The sequence below is a fragment of the Pygocentrus nattereri genome, chromosome 13 (assembly GCF_015220715.1).
Source record: "Pygocentrus nattereri isolate fPygNat1 chromosome 13, fPygNat1.pri, whole genome shotgun sequence".
Taxonomy (NCBI): domain Eukaryota; kingdom Metazoa; phylum Chordata; class Actinopteri; order Characiformes; family Serrasalmidae; genus Pygocentrus; species Pygocentrus nattereri.
Genome location: NC_051223.1, coordinates 32,794,272 through 32,816,750, shown reverse-complemented (window position 1 = coordinate 32,816,750; position 22,479 = coordinate 32,794,272). Strand labels below are relative to the sequence as shown.

Here is a 22,479-nt window from a genome sequence, read left to right as displayed (position 1 = left end):
TGACACAAACATTGCTGTAAATGTATACTTATAGAATAACATAAATAAGCACCATTTATTTTTAGCACCATTTAATCTATAAAATATTAAACGGGAATAAATTTTGTTTCACTTTACTGAAAGACGTTTCGCAGATCGATTAGTAATGTCTTTAGAGGCGAAAACCAGTGAATAGGTACGCGGCTACATTTGCCTGCAATCATGGCGAGCTTGACGGAGGCAACGACGCCGCAGCAGTTTGAGGAGCTACTAAAAAAGGCCGGCAAGTATGTGAAAATACTGTCCTCTAACTCGGTCGCAGTAGAAACCGACGGGTATGACAGCTGAGCAGCTCCACCAGCCTCTAAACCGTCGGACATGGCAACAAAAAAGACAACAGATAATGTAACTGTCGTTAGCTTAAGTGAGGCTACCGGTTAGCTCAGCCGGTCGCAGTGTACGGAGCAGGTTAGCTGTGCTAGCTGCGATTATATAAACTGAAACCACAATAATATTAATATTTGCTCTGTCACTTTATTTACTTTAATAATAATGTGGTGGCGATGTTATGTAACAGTGCAGGTAGGTGACAGAACTGTGATAGGAATAGTGTTTTTGTGTAAGTTTAGCACTTTTCACAGAACGGGATGCAGCTCGACTCGCGCGGCTTGTTTCACATTAAGCAGGTGGAACAGTAACAGATGAAACAGTGCACGAAAAAGGATAAAAACTAAAATACTTGAGAGCTAAGGCCGCTAAAGTTGGCTGACCAGCAGGCAGTCGGGTGTCATAAAAGGGAATTCCACCATTTTTTCCAAATTTCTGAATAATTCAGGCCTTGAGGTGCCAACACGGTCATTCGGAGTGGTTTGATGTGAAGTGGTTAATTGAAGAGAAGCTTGCAGACTCAGATTTCTTTACAGTGGTGGTGATAGGAACCAGAGGTCGCTGTGTCTACAACACATCCATCCATCCATTTTCTAAGCCGCTTCTCCCTCAGGGTCGCGGGGGGGGTGCTGGAGCCTATCCCAGCGGTCATCGGGCGGAAGGCAGGATACACCCTGGACAGGTCCCCAGTCGGTCTACAACACACATATAGCCGTTTTGTTTACTAGCCGAAACCACCAGTGAACCTACACGTGTCTTATGTCAAAATCAAATAAATAAATCAAGTTTTCTTTGGACACTACTTTGCCATACAGTGTCCTGCATGTACCCCTTTGCCATTCATGTATTAAAATAAATACATTAAAATATATTCTAGTACAACGTATCATAATGTAGCAGCGCATATCTAACCATGTCATACATTAACTTTCCGTGAGGGAGCTGTCAGAGACATCAGTCTATTCAGGTGGCTGTTTTCGGTCACCACCACTCTGAACAGTTTCTTTAGAGCAGAGCATTTCACGCGACAGCACTCTGAATGACTTTATTTGCATCTCAATCATTTCATTTTGTATAATTTTTGTAATTTCGGTCCCCTTTACTGCAGTTGGTAGACTTGTTTAATCTCGAGTAGGCCTTGTTATCTTAACTAGAGAGAATAACTTATTTCCTGTGTCATTTATATCAGAAGGTATGTTTCCAGTTTGAAAGCACATTTTATATTTCGGTGACCGATATGCCTCACCCCTCGCCGTTGTTGTGCTACATTGTGGTTTTACAGCTGCTCTTCCTGCTTTTCCGTCTGCTTGTCTGTTTCTCTTGGCTGAATTGCTGTACATGAACTCTCTTCATTATATAAACTATGCCTGTTAGTAATTAGTCGTTTTGAATGTTTTTTCTATTTCTTTTTTTCTTCTCATGTTATGTACTCATGCCTAATCTGCTTTGCTTTACAGCACAAAATATCTTGTTTTATTAGATCCCTTTGGTGGGTTTTGCTGTGTGGCTCAACAGATTTTCAGAACATTTTTAAGCATGTGTTAGTGTCTGTATATTGATGGACATTTTTAAAATGATTTTCAATTCAAGGAAGATTCAGTTCAATATGAAACACATTGAAAACCATTGGGGCATGGTGTTAGACATGCAGTATTCCCTGCATGAGTTCCTAAGTAGAGAGTTTTATAGTGTGCCAGCCCTCTGAGGAAGTAAGCCATACGGCTGAAATGGCTGCAGGTCTTCTTTCTTACAAAGCAGGAGCACACTGGATATTATTAATCACTTGTTTCTAGACTGACACCGGCTGATGAAACAGTTGGAATCGAGTATGCTTCTGCTTGATTGAAATGAAAACCTGCAGCCTCATCAGCCCTTTGTTGATGAGAGTTTTGATCCCAGCACTATGTGACCATACACTGAACTTTAATTAGCAGGTAGACCTGCTAAGACCTGATTAAGATCAGATAGATTTTAGTAACCGTAATGCTATAATACTGTGCAGACCAGAAGGCAGTGTTAAATGACATGGCACTTGGTCTGTCTGCTCTATGCAGCAGTTGTTAAGTATTATTCAACCAATGAACTAATAATTTGAGTGCAGAGAAAATGTGTAACTGTGTAGCACTGCATGCAGTTTTCCATGCTTTTGTATTATTGACCAAACCGATGAAGATCTTGAAAGTCATTTGTGTGGGAGCATGTATATGAGATCCCAGGAATGGGATAGAGAACCGTTTTTAATATTTTAATCTTAAGTATCTTCATTTAGAGCCATGTTTGGTTAATTACAGAGACCTTTTTGAGTTGACTAGCTTTCCAAGAGTGGTTATCCTGCACCAAAAGACATAATTCAACTCTTCAGATAATTAACAGGACTTTCCTGATTATGATATGGGAAAACACTAAATGTGCAAGACAGGGCTGCTCCAGGACCAGAACTGAGAACCACTGATTTAGAGTGGGGCTCTAAGTACTGTTTACTGGGATGTAATCCACTCTAAATGGTAATTTTGTAACCAGTGGAATCCTTGGACATGAATGCAGTGTAAAAAAACAGCAAATTTACCTGCTGCTGTATTGGTTGTAGACATATTGTATTTTGTTCACCACTAAACTACATACATGGCTTAGTAATTAAGCATGGTGAGTGTGAAAGTGTGGCTTACTCCATCCATCCATCCATCCATCCATCCATCCATTTTCTAAGCCGCTACTCTGTCAGGGTCGCGGGGGGGGGGGGGGTGCTGGAGCCTATCCCAGCAGTCTTCAGGCGAAAGGCAGGATTACGGCATCTGTTCAGTAAATTACTTTGCTCTCACAGCAGTCTCACTGTTGTAGTAACATTTCCCTTTTCTCACTCTTGTTGTTAGGTCTCTCACAGTTGTCCATTTCCATGCACCATGGGCTCCACAATGCTCTCAGATGAACGATGTGATGGAGGAGTTAGCCAAGGAGCACAAAAGCACCATGTTTGTCAAGGTAGGTTCACCGGTGTTCTCGATTTGAGCTGTATTGAAGGCACAGTATACCTTTAGATTTGATAGACATTAAAAATATTTAGTATTTTTAGGGTGGCATTTAAAAGAAGTGAATGCCTCCTTTTCTTAAGGTGCACCGGAGTACCCACCTTTCCTGATACATGATGCCCACTCTTATTTATTTTGAAAACCCCGTCTTAAAACATATCGCTCGGAATTACGTGTTTGAGTAACTATAAATATACATAAGCTCTGGTCTCAACAGTTCCATCCATTATGGATTCCGCAGTGATTTAATATAGTGTAATAGCCCTGTGGAACTGGTCCAAATGCTTACTAATGTTTTAATGTATTTATTTATTTGATTCACTGCAGTAAACTTACTTCAGATTTAGACTCTGATTTATCGTCCAGCATTGATTTGAATATATTTAGCAATGTATACATACAATAAAAGTCTCTGAAATGTAGAAATGTAGAAAAAGAGTAGATCAGTTCCTGATTAGTTTTAACTGGTTGAAGAACTAAATGCACACATTATAATATGAAGACACTATGCCTGCCTGAGAAGTGAGCTAAGACAGCAAATACTTTAATTTTTTTCTGTGTCTCATGATTTTTATTATGCGATTTTGCAAGAAGGTGCACCACTTAGTTTTAGGCTTAAGTGCTTTTTTCTTTAATGTTACTATTGGAGAATCCTGAGCTTCTTTATTACTTTTTCTTTTTAAATAAATACTGTTCAGTTATCTGTTTTATATCACAGTAAATGCAGTTTGGAAGTTAAACCTATATACAGTCTTATGATCTCCATGACTGGCATGATTTAATGATTACTGTGCTTTTTTTTGTCAAATTAGACTAAGATGTAAGATTTAAAATGAAACCATTTTACTGCCTTACTTTTAAACTCACACATACCTTCTAGGTTGCACAGCCTTTAAAGACTGTAAAGACTGTTAAATTGCCCAAGGCTTTGTATGACCTTGACTGCCATGTGTCCCAAAGACCACTAGAGGGTGATCTTCTAATCAGTCAGAGGTCAATATTACCTTTGTTCTAGGGAGTTATAGATTAATTTATCCAAAAGCCACATTCATGACTTTGGTCTTTCTGAATCACTGGGTTTTGAACATATTAGAGAATTCCTAAATGAGCAGTTTTAGTGTAATCTCATTAGTTTGTTTGTGGTTTGTCTCTCATTAATTGCTACAGTGTTTTGTCATGGGATTTTTTTTTTTATATATAAATGCTATTTACTTATATTGGAATGCAGTACATGTAAATGCTTGCAGTGGGACCACACAGGGCTGTTTTGGAGTGCTGTCCCTATTTATGTCCTAATTTGGCCAGCCATTCCCTAGTCAAGGCATGTCAGCTACGATCCTCCGGCTCATTGCTCTTATCAGAAGCCCAAACTGCAGTATTAGCCTGGGGCGGAGGGTAACTACTGCAGTCATGACATAACCTGGGTCAGTGATTTATGGATTTCAATATGTGGTAGCTAAATATGACTGGAAATTTACCAGGTCAGTAGTGCGTCAAGGTTTTCTCTCGTTCACTTTGCCTTTGTCTCTCTCTCTCACTCTCTCTCACTCTCTTTCTCTCTGTCACAGCTGGAGGCTGAAGCAGTCCCTGAGGTGTCTGAGAAATATGAGATCAGCTCAGTTCCTACGTTCCTCTTTTTCAAGGTATGATTTCACTCCTGTAGAGCACTTCAAGCTTATATTCATAAATGGTCCCCAAAACTATGAGCTATTATAAATCATTGCTATCTAAACTGTCAAGAAAATATTCCACCTGATTTAAAATGTTGTCTTGCTTTTTTCCCCCCCCCTCACATAAAATTGGAAGATTGCTGACTAAATGTAGCATCATAATTATAGACAGTGCTGTTGGTGCAACCAAGCTGTGGTTGTCGAAGCATAGTTTAGCAAGAGCCTATGTTAGTTTCATGCTCTGCCTTGTTTTGTAAGCAGGATTTAATCCAAGAATTAACCAATGACAGTGACAGTGTCAACAAAGTGACCGAGAAATTTAAGTTAAATAAAAGGCTATGAATCTGATAGCCAGCTGAATGTGAGTATGTTCTTGGGATTGTTAAAACAAGTGTGGATGCGTACATGAACGTTTTCAGCAGCATAATAAACTACTGTGTTTCTCTTTAAAATCTTTCATTGTGGGTTCCATCCATCTTAGTTCTTACTGTCACTGTCATTTAAAAAACACTATGGGGAGAGCAGGACACAAACTGCCACAGGGTAAAATGTAACTTGGATATTTTATGTACTTTTTGAAGCCAAATGTGCTTTTAGACATGTTGCTACAAAAAATTCAGAATCTCTGAATATCTGCATATTTTGACATCAATTAGACGGTACTCCTCAAAATTGAAGAAAAGAAAATGAAGACTTTAACCATAAAAGCTCTTTTTCATCCTAACTGTTACTGAGTTGTTATGTAAGTTACAGGATACACACTTTATCTTAGCCACTCTCTTGATGGCTGTAAGAGGTGAATAACTTGCAGTTAGAACTAGGCAGGCTAAAGCACAGCCTCCACAAAGTGCTCACAGTTAGTTTTCACTAAGCCCCTTATATTGAATTAAAGACGTCTGTACTACTTTAGAGTGATTAAAACGGTCAGTTTTGTTAAATTTTGTGCACAGTTCTCCAGAAATGTACTATAGATTTCATAAAAATATAATTAATCTGACTGGTATTTGCTGCTCTTCTTAGTGGTCAAAAATAAATATACCACATTCTACGCAGCCTCTTTTTACTGATCGTATTTATTATTATGTGTATAATTTTTATTTCTTTTTTTTCTTTTTTTTGGGTGGGGGTTTGGGTAAAGCAGGATGGTGGCATAATGTTAGGTGTACACACACAGATCAAAGATGGGACAAAGGCAATACAAAACAAACAACCAGACATGAAGAGTGCATAATCCAGTGGAAAACTAGAGTTCTTGAATGTAGTCATATAAATTCTCTCTGTCACTTAGGAGTGTGGGAAAAAGATTCTTGGATGTATTGCGATGCGCACATGAACGATTCTGAATCGACTAATAAATGACAAATATCTATTTTCTAAATTTTAATTTCCACCGAAATGTTGAGGGAGCGTAAAAAGCGGAACTTGGAAGTGGGTAAGTGCGGCGCCCGGACAGTCTGTGGCAGCACATAACAAAAAACACAACTATAGCCACTTTCCTCCCCTCTCTGCCAGAAAACTTTTCCTCAGAAGTAGAGCAGCTTACTGTAAAATGTCTCTCAGCGTTCGGCTGTTTTACGAGGCTGAAGTCACTTCTCATTCGCCAGCTTCTTGTTAGAATTTTCCTGTTCCGGGGAACGTGGAAATTCAAAAGAGAAGCGACTTCATCTTCGCATCTTTAAGGTTTGACAGTCTCTTGTCGCAGATTTAACATTCCAGGAAACCACTGCGCCACTTATAAATGCCTTAAATCTCTTCATCTTAAATCTCTGCCTTTTCGTAGCTACTAGCCAGGCGGAACTTCATTTCTATGTGACCTGCAGTCTTCTCAGTCGTTGAGAACCAGGGCTTTTGCGCTATGTAAACCCACGGAGAGCAGCCAGCCCAGACAACATCCCCGGGCGTGCACTCAGGGCCTGCTCATCAGAACTGGCTGACGCGTTTGTGGACATATTCAATCTGTCCCTCACGCAAGCTTTTGTGTCATCCTTCTTCAAGTCCATCACCATCGTACCCCTCCCAAAGAAAAGCATTGTGACCTGCCTAAATGACTGTCGCCCTATTGCACTCACCCCAATCGTGATGAAGTGCTTTGAGAGAATAGTCATGTCTCACATCCAGGAGACCATTCTGAACACTATAGACCCTCTTCAGTTTGCAGAACAGGTCCACAGAAAACGCAGTGAACACAGTCCTTCACACAGCCCTCACACACCTGGAGGGCAAGGACATGTATGTCAGAATGCTCGACTACAGCTCAGCATTTAACACGGTCATCCTACACAAACTCTCAGAAAAGCTCCTCACCCTCGGATTGACACCTGCCCTCTGTAACTGGGTGCTGAACTTTCTATCAGATAGACTCCAGTCAGTCAGAGTCGACAGCTGCACATCCAGCACAAGAACAGTGAGCACAGGGGTCCCCCAGGGCTGTGTGTTGAGCCCCCTTCTACACGCTCTTCACTTATGACTGTGTGGCCTCCCAGAACAACACCAGCATCGTCAAGTTTGCTGATGATACTAAATCATTGGACTGATTGCTGGTGGGGATGAGACAGCATACAGGAAGGAGGTGATGATGAGATGATGGCCTGGTGCCATAGCAACAATCTTTCCTTGAATGCAGACAAGACCAAGGAAATGATTGTTGATCCAAGGAAGAAGCGGCAGCCGCACAAAACCCTGTACATTGCTGAGACTGAAGTGGAGAGGGTGAAAACCTTCAAATTCCTTGGCATCCACATCAGTGAGGATCTCACCTGGTCTCAACACACACCTCGTCATCAGGAAGTCCCAGCAGCGACTGTACTTCTGAGAAGACTGAGGAAATTTGGCATGCCAGCCAAAATTCTCAGCACCTTCTACAGGAGTACGGTCGAGAGTGTTCTTACCAGCTCCATCGTGGTCTGGTATGGAAATTGTACTGCTCAGGACAGGAAGGCTCTTCAGCGTGTGGCTGCACAGTCCATCTCAGGAGCAGCCTTCCCCTCACTACAGGACATTTATCATGCCAGGGTCATCAGGAGGGCCCACAGCATCATCAGGGACAGCACAGACTCTTCACAGTCCTGCCTTCAGGCAGATGTTACAGGAGTGTGAAGTCCAGGACTACAAGACTGACCAACAGTTTCTGTTCACAGGCCATCAGGCTGGTGAATACCTCACTTACTACCTCTTGCCCCATCCCATTCTGAACTGGTTTAACCTTGCACTCAATAACTGCACCTTACCTACACTGTACTGTTGTATTATATTTTTTTATATTATAAATTATATTTGGTGAATGGAGGAACAGCAAAGTAAGAATTTCATTGTACAGTGTAACTGCCTGTTCTGCTGTGCACATGACAATAAAAATCTTGAATCTATGTTGTACACTTTGGAGCTGAGATTTGGCGTTCAGTCTCGAAGATATTTTACTGACACAGTGACCCCTGACTTTCTACAATGAGACCAAAACCGAAGTTATAAAATCACTGAATTAAACGGGTAGCACAGCTGTGGACATCCATTACCACTGGATCTTATTTCACCGTAACAGTGCACTTTATCGCAGATTAGTGGCAGCAGCATCTAAAACAAGCTCAGTGAAATGAGAGCCTTCTAGATCGCTTCCATTTGATTTATTAATAAAAGATATTGGAAGTAAATGCATTATGGATTATTACAAATACTTTGCTTTAAAACTACCGAGTCCTCACACAGTGAGAAAATAGAAATGATGTATATATTAAAAAAAAAGATACATCGAAATCGTGAGGTGCCTAAAGATTACCACCCCTACTGCCGCTAATTGTTGAAAGCTTTGCTTTGTTAACTGTAGTTGTAATATGTTCCCTTCAAATTAGATTTTTCATAGTGGATAAACTGATGAGCCAAATTTTTAGAGGTTTGTCTTAGATTGTTGTTCAACAGGCAGCGACTTAATATGATAGTCTAACAGAGTACGTATGTCTTATACTGTGTTAGACTATCTTATTAAGTTAAGCAATACTCTGCCTTGTATATTGATCAAAGGCCTGATGCAGTCTGCCAATGGGACTCTGTACACTCAAAATGCCAAATGAAATTGTGAATAAACGAAGTATGAAGAAGTGGGGAGATTGAAAAGTGTCCAAAGATGCTGGAAACTTTATATTAGAAGGAAAACAAAACTTGAATATTTTATTGTAAATTTTATTCATTGTAGTCATTCAGAATTTCTGTTGATTCATTTCTCATGAAAAATTAAGTAAAGAGCAGCTGGGTTTTGAAATGGTTTTGATATGACAAAAAGTGACATTCAAGAAAAGAATAGAATAAATTCTAGATAAGCTCCAGTGCTTGCATTGTGAATGTAGCCTTAGTCTTTAGTTTAATCCCAAACAAGTAAAGCATGAATTTTGCCGCAGCCCACCTACAGTAAGTTTTTTTGCATGGAAGTATTCTTTATTGAATCTCTGTAATGCTGTTATGAAAAGGCTCAGAGTACAGCCTGTAGAGCCCTATGAATGAGTTTAACGATTGAGCTTTTAGAGGTTGGTCTAAAATTGTGCTTTTTGACCAACATGATGTCAGGATCAATCAGCTGAGAAATAATCAGAGGTTAAGCCCCTACATCACAAATAGCCTTTCACTCACATCTTAACATGTCAAAGAAAGAGAAGCCTAGAGCCCTCTCTCTCGCTCTCTCACTCTCTCTCTCACTCTCTCGCTCTCTCTCTTTCTCTCCTCCCTTCTTGTGTTTCCCCACCAAACTATCTAAACTAACAAACAGACTAACACTCTGAAAAATTAATGGTGTAGTGAGCCCCCACCACCCCCCCCCCCCTGCAAACCTACACCCCCAAATGTTGTGCTTATGGTGTGCTGGTGTTTTTATTTATTTATTTATTTATTTTTGGACGGGCCTTAGGGCGGCGAGAAGATTGACAGGCTGGATGGTGCACATGCCCCTGAGCTGACCAATAAGGTGCAGCGGCTGGCGTCCAGTGGGGGAGGGCCTGCCGGGGTGGGGGACGTCCCTAAAGAGGAGCTTAACGAGAGACTGAAGAAACTCATCAGCGCTGCGCCCTGCATGCTGTTCATGAAGGGATCGCCGCAGGAGCCACGTTGCGGTAAACATGTACACACACACACACAGACACTCACGAACAAGCCACTAGAGGGTCCAGGTAAAAGGAGGGAGCGTGTATATGTGTGACTTTTTGTGTTTTTGAACGTATGTGATGGAGAGTGTAGTGCTAAGAGAGTGAAGGTGTGCTGAAAAGGTGAGCAGTAGAATAAAGCACAGGTTCTCAACCCTGGTCCCAGAGTACCTCTTGCCTCGCACGTTTTTGTGTTGTCAGCTTAATGAGCTGATTATTTGGACTAGTTGTGTTTGTAGCAGAGAAAAAAGGTGCAGGGTAAGGGGTACTCCAGGACAGGAGTTGGGAACCACTGGAGTAAGGTAATTGTGTACTGACCTCTCTTAGGAGCGCTAGGTTGTTTGAGTGAGTGACCCATTCTTCTATCGATGTACATGAACACGATTCAAATCGGATGTAAACCAAACATGCACACCACAGTTACTGGGTTGTTGTAGTTAGCTTTCAGAAACCTCATGTGTGATATAGGGCAGTCTCAGTTTCTTCATTAAATATAAAGAAATAAAAAAATGTTCTTTAATGTTAATATTTTTAAAAGCTTCCTTTATTTCATCTTCAATAAAGTATTCTGGAGTCTTTGAAATGTCCTGTATAGTGTGCTATTGTTCAGTTAAGTCTGTTTTTGTTTGGTATTGAAAATGGGCATTAAAATAATCTGCAGATTACTGGATTATTAATATATCGCTGTAAGGACCACAGGACCTTTTGGTAGCTTTATTAACTCGGCTCATTTGATAGATTTCATGCATTTACATTTCTTGAAAATGGAATAGTTGTGTCTGCAGGACTCGAGCCAAAATTGGATCCTCATATTATTGAAAGTGTGCTCTGTTAGCTTGCTAATAATGGTGAGATGTGTGTGCTTGGTGACAGCAGTTGCAACGGAATGGCTTCATCTTGACTTAACATTTTGTAATGCTGTTAGAAGGTAGATCAACTTGCAGTAGTGTTTTCAGATGTAAAGTTTGTGTCAAAGAAAATCAAACCTAATTCATTCATTTTTAGTCAGATTACAACAGTTGTGGGTGTGCGTGTGTGTGAAAGCAACGTGTGCCTCATAAAGCACTTTTCAACTGTAGCCACTTATGGCAGCTCAGCATTGCAGTGGAAGTTAACAGGACCTACATATATGTGCATCACCAGCAGTAACAAAATGATTTATTTTTGCAGATTTGAAGCTTTAAGTTGATACCATGATTGTTTCAAGTAGAAGATGTATTTTATTTTGCATACAGAAATATTTTTGGCATAATTTTTCTTGACATAAACAGATGTAAAAATTTGGAAGTGCTATAAAGTTGCAAGAACTGTAAATGTAGGTCTTTGCATAATTACATTTGAACAGTATGGCAAAATGAAAGTAATAACTCTCAACTTCTAAGGTTACAAATATCCACATTGTAGACTGGACTTGTTTTTGTGTGTCTCACAGTTTGTAAGCTTAACAGCTTTAAATGTTCTTGTTTGTTCTGTACTCAAAGGAAGATCTTAAGCACAATTAAGAAGAATTTAGAGAAATGATTGTGATGCATGTAAATTACAGAGAGAAAATGTTTCAGCTGCGTTATATACATACTCAGACAATTCAGAAAAGAAACTGCATACGTTTGTATAGATCAAGTGTATTCATTATTAAGTTACATTCAGTTCAGGTTTTCAAAACATGTTTATATTAAGATTTATTATTTTTTGCTCTCCACATCCAACAATGTTCAAAATACATATTTCATAATGGACTGAGGCAGATTGAAGAATTACCATGTGGACCACGGAAAGAGTCAAGTAAAGAAAGTACAGGTCTGAGGTACGCTTTCTCTTTCTCCGAGCCGATCACAGAAGCCTTCAGCTCGTGGGTCCTGCAGCTGTAGTCTTGTAGGCAGCCTCTCTCTTTCATTTGCTGCCAGTTCCTCTAGCCCTGTTTTATATGAAAAGGATCTGCTGCATTTATTCATTTGTGACATCCAAGCCAGAACCTGTTGCTAAGTGCAGCCGTGTTATTTAAAGCTGGACCAGGTGTCAGTAGGTGGGTCGGAGTCGGAGGAATTTTTAATGTTGTAAGTGATTGAAGTTCCCACTCGCTTGGCTTCTGTCCAAATCAGTGAGATTTCACAGCGACCGTGAGTCACTCCTGTTGAGACTAAAGTGTGGTGTTTAAGCTTTAGAGGCAGATTTAACACGCACACACTCTTCCCTTCCCTGCATGCACAGAGCTAACTGACAAAGCTATCTGCAAACACGCTTGAAATGTGCCTCCCCATCTCAAATTAAAAGGTTACCTGCTCCCATGTCAAGCTCATCTATATAAATACTCCCTCGCTCTGTTTGCATACTAAGATAGCTCTCCTCACAGGGAGAAAGTGAGACTTTAATGTTGCCTGGCTCCTGGAGCAGAGTCGGGCCTAGCGAGCGCTTGTCTGTCCCTACAGGGAGGAATAAAAGTGGGGGAAAGACCTCAGCAATCAATCCAGCGTGTCTGGTGGAGGTAGCCTGGAGCCAGAGAAGGCAGCTGGACCGCGTGTTTGCCTGCTCTAATAGAAACAAGTTAATATAGTGCCAACTGCATGAGCATTAGTGAGCCGCCTCCAGCTGTTTTATAATGAATTCCCACGTGAGTGGGGAAAAATCAGAATGGGTATTTTACTGCAGGGGGTTACACAAACCCAGCACATCACCTTATACACATCTCTCTCTTTTGCCTTCTCTCACTTTCTCACTTGCTCTCTCTTTCTTTCTTTCTTTCTTTCTGCTTGTATCAAATCTGCCTCCCTCTCTCGGTGCATTTTTCCCTCTCATCTGTGGTTCTCTTCTCCTGTATCTTCTTAACCCCTATCTGGCAAACCTTCATTGACATTTTAAGATTGAAAGAAAATTATTGTGATTGTGACTATTAAAGACTTAGATATTAACTACGTGCTTTTTGAAGGTACACTACATAGTCAAAAGTATGTGGACACCCAAACATCACTTTTGTAAACTTAAGCTTAGTTCAGTAAGCTTTAGCCATCAGACTGTTAAGATTGTGCATGTTAAGCTGTAAGAATTTCATTTGTCGATCAGCTTACTAAGAGGCTATCACTTACAGTACCTCTTCTCACCTCTTTGAGCAAAGATTGCAGCCAGAGCATGGTGTAAGTGCTTATCTAGTTGAAAATGAAATGGAAAAGGGCATAAACAGTGAATTCTGTTAAAATGGAGTGGTGCACACAGGATTGTCTGGTCATTTTGTCTACTTGAACTTAACCAGCTCAGTATGATTTGGTTATTTGGCCTCATTTTCACAAACTCTGTCCAATTAACCACTGTGTTCATTTGGTGGAACTTTGATGCATGAATGAATACCATTTCTAGATGCTGTTCGGTTGGATTTTCTAACATTTTGAGATTGGTCATATACCAGTGCTTTGAAATGTAGTATTCATAGCAACACCTGTAGTGTAATTGCAGAACTGGTTAGGTTCATAAAGGGTAGGTTGCAGATTTCTTCTAGGTTAATATTTTGAATCACAGTGATGGAATAAACAGTAGGGAAAACGTCTGTCCAATTCTGTGTTTTGGTAACTGAAATCAATGTGAATTAACAATCAATTCAGATAAAACTTGTTTGGAATTCTAGTGCAGGTCTTTTGATGGCTGTTGTCTTTTGGGCTTGCAGGCTTCAGCAGGCAGATAGTGCAGATTCTGAAGGACCACAACATCCAGTACAGCAGCTTTGATATCCTGTCTGATGAGGAGGTTCGGCAGGGGCTGAAGACCTACTCCAACTGGCCCACCTACCCTCAGGTGTATGTTAATGGAGAGCTGGTTGGAGGGCTAGACATTGTCAAGGTGAGAGGAGCGGGCAGTGTCACCCTGTTTCTGTGCCCAGTGTAGTGTGCTGCCGTGTGCTTTATAAGATGAAAATAGTGTGAGAAGCAGTTCATTTAAATCAATTTATAAAATCAAGACTAGAGGACTTACAAAATGCTGATAAACACAATCAAAAATAATGTCACAAAAGGTTTTTGCAGTGTTCACTAACACCAAAAATGGAAGAAGTTGCATTTTTGGTATGCACTGATGATATTAGCTAATATAAATGTTAAATATATTTTCTTGGATTAATACATCTAAAAGAGCATACATTTATAGGAGACCTGGCTCAAACAGCATTAACAGGCTTCAAATGCTCACTGATGTTTCTGAATGAGTACTCAAATGATTGTTCTCTATTAAGCAGTAATGTTTATATTCATTTTGGTTTTAATGAAAGGATTCCAGTTTTTGTTGTGTAACATATACACTCACTCACTTTATTATGTACACCTGTTCAATTTCCTGATAACACAAATAGCTAATCAGCCAATCACACGGCCGCAACTCAATGCATTTAGGCATGTAGAGGTGGTCAAGACAACTTGCTGAAGTGCAGACCGAGCATCAGAATGGGGAATAAAGGTGATTTAAGTGACTTTGAACGTGGCGTGGTTGTTGGTGCCAGACGGGCTGGTCTGAGTATTTCAGAAACTGCTGATCTACTGGGATTTTCACGCACAACCATCTCTAGGGTTTACAGAGAACGGTCAGAAAAATAGAAAATATCCAGTGAGCGGCAGTTGTATGGATGAAAATGCCTTGTTGATGTGAGAGGTCAGAGGAGAATGGGCAGATGATAGAAAGGCAGCAGTAACTCAAATAACCGACCTAAATCTCCTGAGGAATGTTTCCAACACCTTGTTGAAAGTCTGCCACAAAGAATTAAGGCCGTTCTGAAGGCAAAAGGGGGTCTAACCTTTTACTAGCAAGGTTACACATTTATGCATTCCTTTCTGTGGTGGACTTCCCAAAGGTGCCGTGAAATAGATGTGCTGTAATGTTATGTCAGATAAGGGTCAACCTTATCTTATTATACATTACAGCACATCTATCTATGTGACTTAACACAGTCTTGCTGAATTTCTGCCTAATTAGCTAGCAGCATAAGTAAGTTCAGAAGTAATACAGAAACTTTTTTTTTTTTTTCCCTTTCCAAAATCTTTATTTAGCATTTTATTTATTTTTTCATAGCAAGTTTAACTGGTTTACAGAATGGATAGTTCACAATCCATTGCTAACTTAACGGTCCAAGTTCACTTCCATTATGAGTGAAATTACTTTCCAGACACTTTTAAAACGGCCTTGATGAAGCCTCTGCTAAAAGAGAGTAGCATTGACCTTTCCATACTAAATAATTTTAGACCAATTTCAAGCCTACCTTTTTAAAGTAAAGTCTTGGAAAAAGTTGTTTTCAAACAATTAAATGTGTATCTAATATCAAGCAAGTTATATGAGAGGCTTCAGTTAGGTTTTCATTCTAACCATAGTACTGAGGCAGCATTGGTTGATTTGAGCGACCTCAGACTGATGCACCATCTATTCTGGTTTTATTAGATCTTAGTGCAGCTTTTGATGCCTTTGATCACAGGATTTTAATCTAGCGTCTTCAATGCCAACGTCAGCCTCTTGGGCACATGTTTAGGTATTAGGCAGTTCATGGTTTCAATGGGAAATCATTTATCAAATAGATTTGGCATTTCTTGTGGAGTCCCTCAAGGAGCTTTAGGGCCTTTGCTTTTCTTTGTACACGCTACCTCTATGTGATGTCATTAGGAAACATAATATACATTTTCATAGCTATGCTGATGACACCCAGTTATACATTTCCATTCCTTCTGATGATCAAAACTGTAGACAGACTAACCAGCTGTGTCAGGTATTTCTCAGTGGATGTTGCAACATTTTCTACAAAATTCATAAAGATGTAAAGCTGTTCATATCTTGAATCAACCAAACAGATGAACTAGCCTGCTGTCTCAGTCTCTGTCTCAGCTGCTTGGCAGCAAAACTAATTGAGATTAATACCAACATAACAAATAATACTCCAGTATTTGAATTGTTCAGGGCAGCCCTATTTAAAGCCAGTTACTTCAACCTCCCCAAACTATTTTAAAGAGTCTTAATCCTTTTAGAAAATAATGAACTTTATCAGCCAACATGTAAATTCTAATAATGTGTCTTGGATTAAAGGTTTTCTTAGAGTGGGAATTCTTATACCATCATTCTCAACTTTTCCAGCAGTTACATTGGTCTTTGGCTCAGTTTTATTGAAGAAAGTTCCGATTAAAGGTCCTTCTCTGTGAGCAGGCTGAAGTATTGAGGATGGTCTGTTTTTATTGGATGGTCTGAGACTGTGTGTGTGTTCTTGTTCTCTGCTTGTTGTTTTTAGCTTCTGTGTGGTGTGTCTACAGTCCCTTCGAGCTCATTCTGCTTAAAGCAAGCACAGTGCCCCTGCTGTGAGAGGTGATATAGATTAGCCAACAACAGACTTCTTCGTTTATTCATTCTCTTTCCTGCTTGTGGAGAAGAACCCCTCCTTCATTAAAGGAGTCAGTTCACCTGCACAGCATGGTAAAAGAACTCTGCAGGGTGCCGCTTAGTTGGGGTAGAGTGTGTATGTGTGCGTTCAGCAACAGAGCGATGAAAGTGTGTGCGATTGTGCAGTGTGTGAGCTGCGGTTTCAGAGATGTCTCTGTATCTGCTTCTGTGCCAACTGTAGGAGCTGGTTGAATCTGGCGAGATTGAGAATACCTTCCCCAAGACTGTCACACTGGAAAACAGGTAATACATGCACACACACACATACACAATTAAAGAAAAAAGAATTGAGAAAATAACAATGTTCTCTTTCAACAGGTTGAAATCTCTCATAAACAAATGTTCTGTCATGCTCTTTATGAAAGGAAATAAAGAGGTGAGTGGCTTTTAGTATGATCATTTCAAATCTGAAAATCTCTCTCCCATACTCACTGTGTTTTGCTTTCTCTCTCTCGCGCTCTCTCTCTCTCTCGTCCTCATTCTCTGTATACAAGTTGAAAACCTTTTTCTGACTGTTAACCATCTTGGACCTTTGACTAAAATCTTTTCGCTTTGAATGACCCTAAACCTTAATTATGTTTATTTTTATTAAAATAAGTGATTGAACATTAAGAATAAACTTGACCAAATCTTTGTGGTGACAATTTTGACAAATTTTGAGCGTAACTCAAAAATGATAGCCAGTGCATGAGAAACACAGCTTTGAACACACAAAATAATTTGTTGTACACGCAAAATATTTTTCAGTAAATCACAAAAACGTTTACTTAATTGCAGAAAATATATGTTTACTGATATGTTTAGATTTTGGGACACATTTACTTCAAAACTGAGTAGTGGATATTAATTGGTAAATATGCTTCTTTACTATATAGTTAAAATATGTTGGAGATGGAGCTGCCGGGCAGAAGGAGAAGAGGTAGACCTCAGGTTTATGAGATGTAGTGAAGGTGGACATGGAGATGGTTGGTGTGAAAGTAGAGGAAGGCAGTGGATAGGGCAAGATGGAGGCAGATGATCCGCTGTGGCGACCCCTAAAGGGAGCAGCCAAAAGAAGAAGAAGACTATATAGTTAAAAATTCTATAACATAAACAGAGAAAAGAGAAAAATGAAGTGTGTACAAACTACTGTTGAAAAGATGCCACAAAGGGTTCTTTGAGCAATGTGTGAAAGAGATTTATGATGGCTTTTAATAGTTTAATATAAATGTTTACCAATTAAAGGATGGTTTTGTAGAACCTTTACATTGTGTTCTTTGAAAAGGTTCTTCACACATGTCCTTTACTCTCTCCTTTTCTCTAAAGAACAATCAATCGAAAGGTTTTTTAGGGATCCAAGAGGGTGGTTATTCTGTGGCATCATGCAAAGAACCTTTTAATTTTAAGTTCTTTCACGCTCTCTTCAAAACACATGAATTAAAACAAAAACAGAATGAAATGCATTAACATACATTTAGAGGACCTGTTCAGAAAGCGGACCATACAGGAAATCAATGTTGTGTGCCAGAAAGTGTGGAGAGAGCTGGAGTTCTCCATCTTTAATGGGGGAGAAAGACCCCTAACCTCTCTCTTCATATCACTATTGATTTCTGCAGCTCACACATGAAAGCAGTTCTTTGGAGTAGTTTTAAACCTGTTCTCCTGAGATCCCTCCTTCTCTCTATCCTCACCGTGCTTGTGCCCCCCGCCCACCCCCCCACCCCCTTTTCGTTTTTTCTTGTTGATAAGGATCTTACTTCTCTCACAGTGGAGACAGTTCTAAAGTGTAGACTTTACAGACAGGAGTGGTTGTAAGTTGCTAAATGAAAGCCGGGTTTGGTACCAGCCTGTGGTCTGAAGAGCCAGCGACGGCTGGCTGTGAAAATCCACAGTGCCGACTTTCCTTTGAGCTTCCAACAGACTGAGAGAGTGGAGTGGCTCTTCAGGGAGAGTTTTGAAGACTAAATCCCTGCTTCCTCTGATTGCACTCATTCCGCTCCTCTGCACTCTGCAAACATGTGCTTGTTCTACCTTCCCTAATGTGTGTTTATGGATTTAGGTCGCCAAATGCGGATTCAGCCGTCAGATTCTTGAAATAATGAACAGCGTGGGGTAAAACCTTTGGCATCTTTTTTTCATTTACCTCATATATATCTGCATAAATGATTTACATAATTCACCTTTTCATTAGCATGTGTCTTGTGAAAATTCAAGAGAGTTGTTCTAGTCAGCTTGTTTGATTTATGTATAAATTATTCAGAGCTATTATTTATCTTTTTTGCAGAGTTGAATATGACACCTTTGATATTCTTCAAGATGAAGAGGTAATATACAGTTGTGTTAGAGTGAAGTCTCTGTGAAATGTCTCCGCATTTACTGAAGAGTTTTCTGTTAGAATAGCAGTGTATATGTATAAATAGGGCAATTCCCATGTTGAGCTTAAAATACTGTGATTGCATTGGTACTTTTCTCAGCCTAGAGATTTTAGTCTGTGTTCTGATGATGGTTTGTGCTAATGGTCTCACTTGCATGACGACTTGTCAGACACATATAGCATAAGATATTGAAGTTAACTCTGAAGAAATGGTCTATCATATGATCCTAATGTAAATAATTGTTTTATAAGTAACCATGTTCATGGCTGAATGTGTTTAATGTAGGCTACTTACAAAATTCCACTGATCATGGTTTTGTTTCAGTAAGATGTGACTTCATTCATTGCTTTACTCTGCATTACTCAGTTTATTGTTATGTCTGTTCCCTCAGGTTAGGCAGGGCCTAAAGGCGTATTCCAACTGGCCAACATATCCACAGCTTTATGTAAAAGGGGATCTCATCGGAGGCCTGGATATCATCAAGGTGACTGCCACATAATCCAGTGACATTCACCTACACTAAAACAAACATATCTTTTAATGTTTATTAATCAGCTTAGCTGTATTTTATGTGAAGCTGATATATTCTGGCAGAAATGATTTAAAAGTTATGCAGCTGACATACTTGTTCAGCACATTTAAAGGCTAGTGAGCTTCACTATTATGGTTTCTTTTGAACATAGAAACATAATTAGCCCTTTGTGAACTACAAAAATGAGTTCATATAAAAAATAGCTATTTTATTTTATAGTTGGAGTTAATTGACAATGTTTTTTGTTGCACATGATTTTTGACCTTCAGCTGAAATGGGCACACTTTTCATATTTGATAAAGATTATTGAAATCTACCAAATATATTTAAAATGCCTGATCATTGTATTATTGAGCTCTTCATGTGCTGAATCAAGTGTGGTGCTGCAGGGAAGAGTTGAAGCATTTGAGGGCTGTGGGTCTCTATCTACATCCTTTACTGTATATGCCACAGGGGTGAAATTGGTCTCTTTCCAGGCCACAGGTCTGCAGAATATACTTTTGCCTTTACCCTCATCTAACACTCTGAATTTAACTCATGAAGATGTTGCTAATTAGCCCATAAGTTAAATCAGGTGTGTTTAATATGGAGTAAAACTGCAGTGCTGCCCTCCAGACGGAACTCCATTTGACACCAGGAATATATAATCCCTAATGGACCATGGTCATTTATATATGACACACATTTTATAGACATTTATCCCAAAACCTCTCAAAGAAACACATTTATTGACATTTGGTGGTATGTAAATACTTTATCCTGAGTAAATATGGTTACTATGTTGTGCTTTGACCATGAATTCAGCAAAGAAACAAATGATTTTGCTCACATCAGAAAATAAATTAAGCTTGGGCAAAAGGCAGATTTTCTGGAAGTGAAATGCAATTGGTACTACCTGATTTCCTTGGTAGATTTAAAATGACAGGCCGATTGAGGATTTTTGTTCAATACATTTTGTTTGATGGAGGCATTATTCATGTTTTAATAGAACTCTCTTTCTTGTATTGTGTAAACTGCTTCTCTGCAAACATTGCCTGCAGTATCAGTACTTGTCCATAAGAGGGCATAAAAATTCCACAAATGAACACACTTGAAGGCTCACGAAAACACTCAGTAATAAAAGAACCACCTTTGTACTTGTTAGGATGTCTCTCAGTAAGAAGTTTACAAATTCAAAGGCATGCATGCTTGGTTTAGAGACAAAAGAAAAACCAGTGGAGTGTCACAATGCAGCGAGCTTCAACATTTGCACAATTACAAATACCACTTTATCAGGAACCCCTGCTTTGCATTTCTACTCTCAGGCCACTTTAAGGTCAACAGATATCATAGGTTTTAACAATTGAAGATGTACAGCATCTTGCAGTGTACAGTGGTTCGTTTCAGATTTAAATCAGTGTTCTCATGATGTTTTGTGCTAAAAGGTCTCATTTGCATGACATGTGAGACACCTAGTTCAATAGTTTACATATAGATCAATATTTAAAGTTAACTCTGAAGAAACGGACTATCATATGATCCTAATGGAAATAATTGTGTATAAGTGTAATGTAGGCTACTTCCAAAATTCCATTGATGTTTTTCCATGAGATGTGTCTCCATTTATCGCATTATTCAGTTTACGGTTATGTGTGTTCTCTCAGTAAGCCAGGGCCTAATGTTGTATTCACAGCTTTATGAAAAAGGGTGACTCATCAGAAATGTACATATTCCAAGGCATGCACACTTGGTGTAGAGACAAATGGAAAACAGTGGAGTCTCACAATGCAGTTAGCTTCAACATTCACACAATTACAATTATACTCATTAAGATACCACTTTATTAGGAGCCCCTGCCTTGCGTTTCACTCTCTGGCCACTTTGTCAACATGTAGGTTATAACAGTTGAAGTCTGTACACCATTTTGTTGTCATACACAATCATCATTGGTCAGTTTCTCACCACAGGACCGCTTTTAGCCAGATATTATTTGATGGACCATTCTCAACATCACAGCGACACTGACATGGCAGTGGTATACTGATGTGTGTCACTGCGGGGTTGAGAGTGGTCCACTACTAAAAATATTCTTCCAAGAGCAGCTCTCTGGTTAGAAAATGACCTCTGAGGAACGGTTAGAAGGATGGCTAACACAAATTACGCATCAACAAATGGGCTGCAGTTTCTAACTTGGGTGATTGTGTGCTGTATTTAGAGCAACCACAATGATGGAAACTACATGCAGAAATTCCCACATAACAGAGCTGTGTTGTGCCTCAACAGGAGCTGAAAGAGAACGGTGAGCTGGAGTCAGTGCTCAGAGGAGAGAACTAGGAGAGGTGATGGGAACAAAGTTACGCCGAAGTCTCTGCTGCCGTATTCAGAGGCGTCCTAGAGGTCACAGGGGGACAACCCGTTGTATTCCAGCCAGTTTATTTCTTTTTGGAGATAAGGTGAACTAATATGGAGATGCATTGTTGTGCAGGATCCACTTATGAATTGAGCAATGATTGCTGCAAATCTAATAAAGCATTTGACCCTGTTAGAAGTGAAAATCTGTTGGCTTTCTTGGCCCTTCTTATACAAACCTACTTACACAAGTCCAAAAATGTAGGGGCAGTATGTGAAATACTAATAAAAACGGTTTCTCAAAATATTCCCAAGCTCATATGGTAGTATCCATATCAAAAACATGCTCGTTTTTAATGCAGTCCCATCGGACTTTTCTGGATTTCCCGAATCTTTTGATGATAGTGCGCACTGTGGAGGGTAAAATTATGATGGCCAACAAACTGCAAATAAAAACACGCTGCAAATGCAGAAAACGCTTTCATCAAAATGACAACACAGGTGCTTTGTTTAACAAACGTGCTGCAGATACAGAAAACACGCAAATACAGAAACGCTGTTAACCAGTCCCAACACAACAGAGATGTTTCTGGAGGATGGCTCCATTCAGACTCAAATTCTGCTCAGCATAAACATTCACCAGTGACAGTAAGCCAAGTTTTATTTGAGCAGGTCATGGACATCACTGTA

At 39.6% G+C, this 22,479-nt stretch overlaps 1 protein-coding gene across 1 annotated transcript; it reads left to right on the top strand.

Annotated features, from left to right (window-relative positions):
- The first annotated feature begins 157 nt into the window (after nucleotides 1-157).
- On the top strand, nucleotides 158-21,995 carry glrx3 (glutaredoxin 3). The gene is made up of 11 exons (XM_037544463.1): nucleotides 158-266; nucleotides 3,237-3,345; nucleotides 4,961-5,035; nucleotides 9,954-10,155; nucleotides 13,838-14,010; nucleotides 16,757-16,818; nucleotides 16,894-16,951; nucleotides 18,614-18,666; nucleotides 18,839-18,878; nucleotides 19,321-19,413; nucleotides 21,724-21,995. The coding sequence occupies exons 1-11, from the start codon at nucleotides 202-204 to the stop codon at nucleotides 21,772-21,774; spliced, it is 981 nt and encodes a 326-aa protein (XP_037400360.1). The 5' UTR covers nucleotides 158-201; the 3' UTR covers nucleotides 21,775-21,995.
- The last annotated feature ends 484 nt before the right edge of the window (nucleotides 21,996-22,479 follow it).

Coding starts and splice junctions, on each gene's coding strand:
- glrx3 (XM_037544463.1), top strand. CDS start 202: ATGGCGAGCTTGACGGAGGCAACGACGCCGCAGCAGTTTGAGGAGCTA. Junction 3,346..4,960: donor AAAGCACCATGTTTGTCAAG/GTAGGTTCACCG, acceptor TCTCTGTCACAG/CTGGAGGCTGAAGCAGTCCC. Junction 18,879..19,320: donor ATATTCTTCAAGATGAAGAG/GTAATATACAGT, acceptor CTGTTCCCTCAG/GTTAGGCAGGGCCTAAAGGC.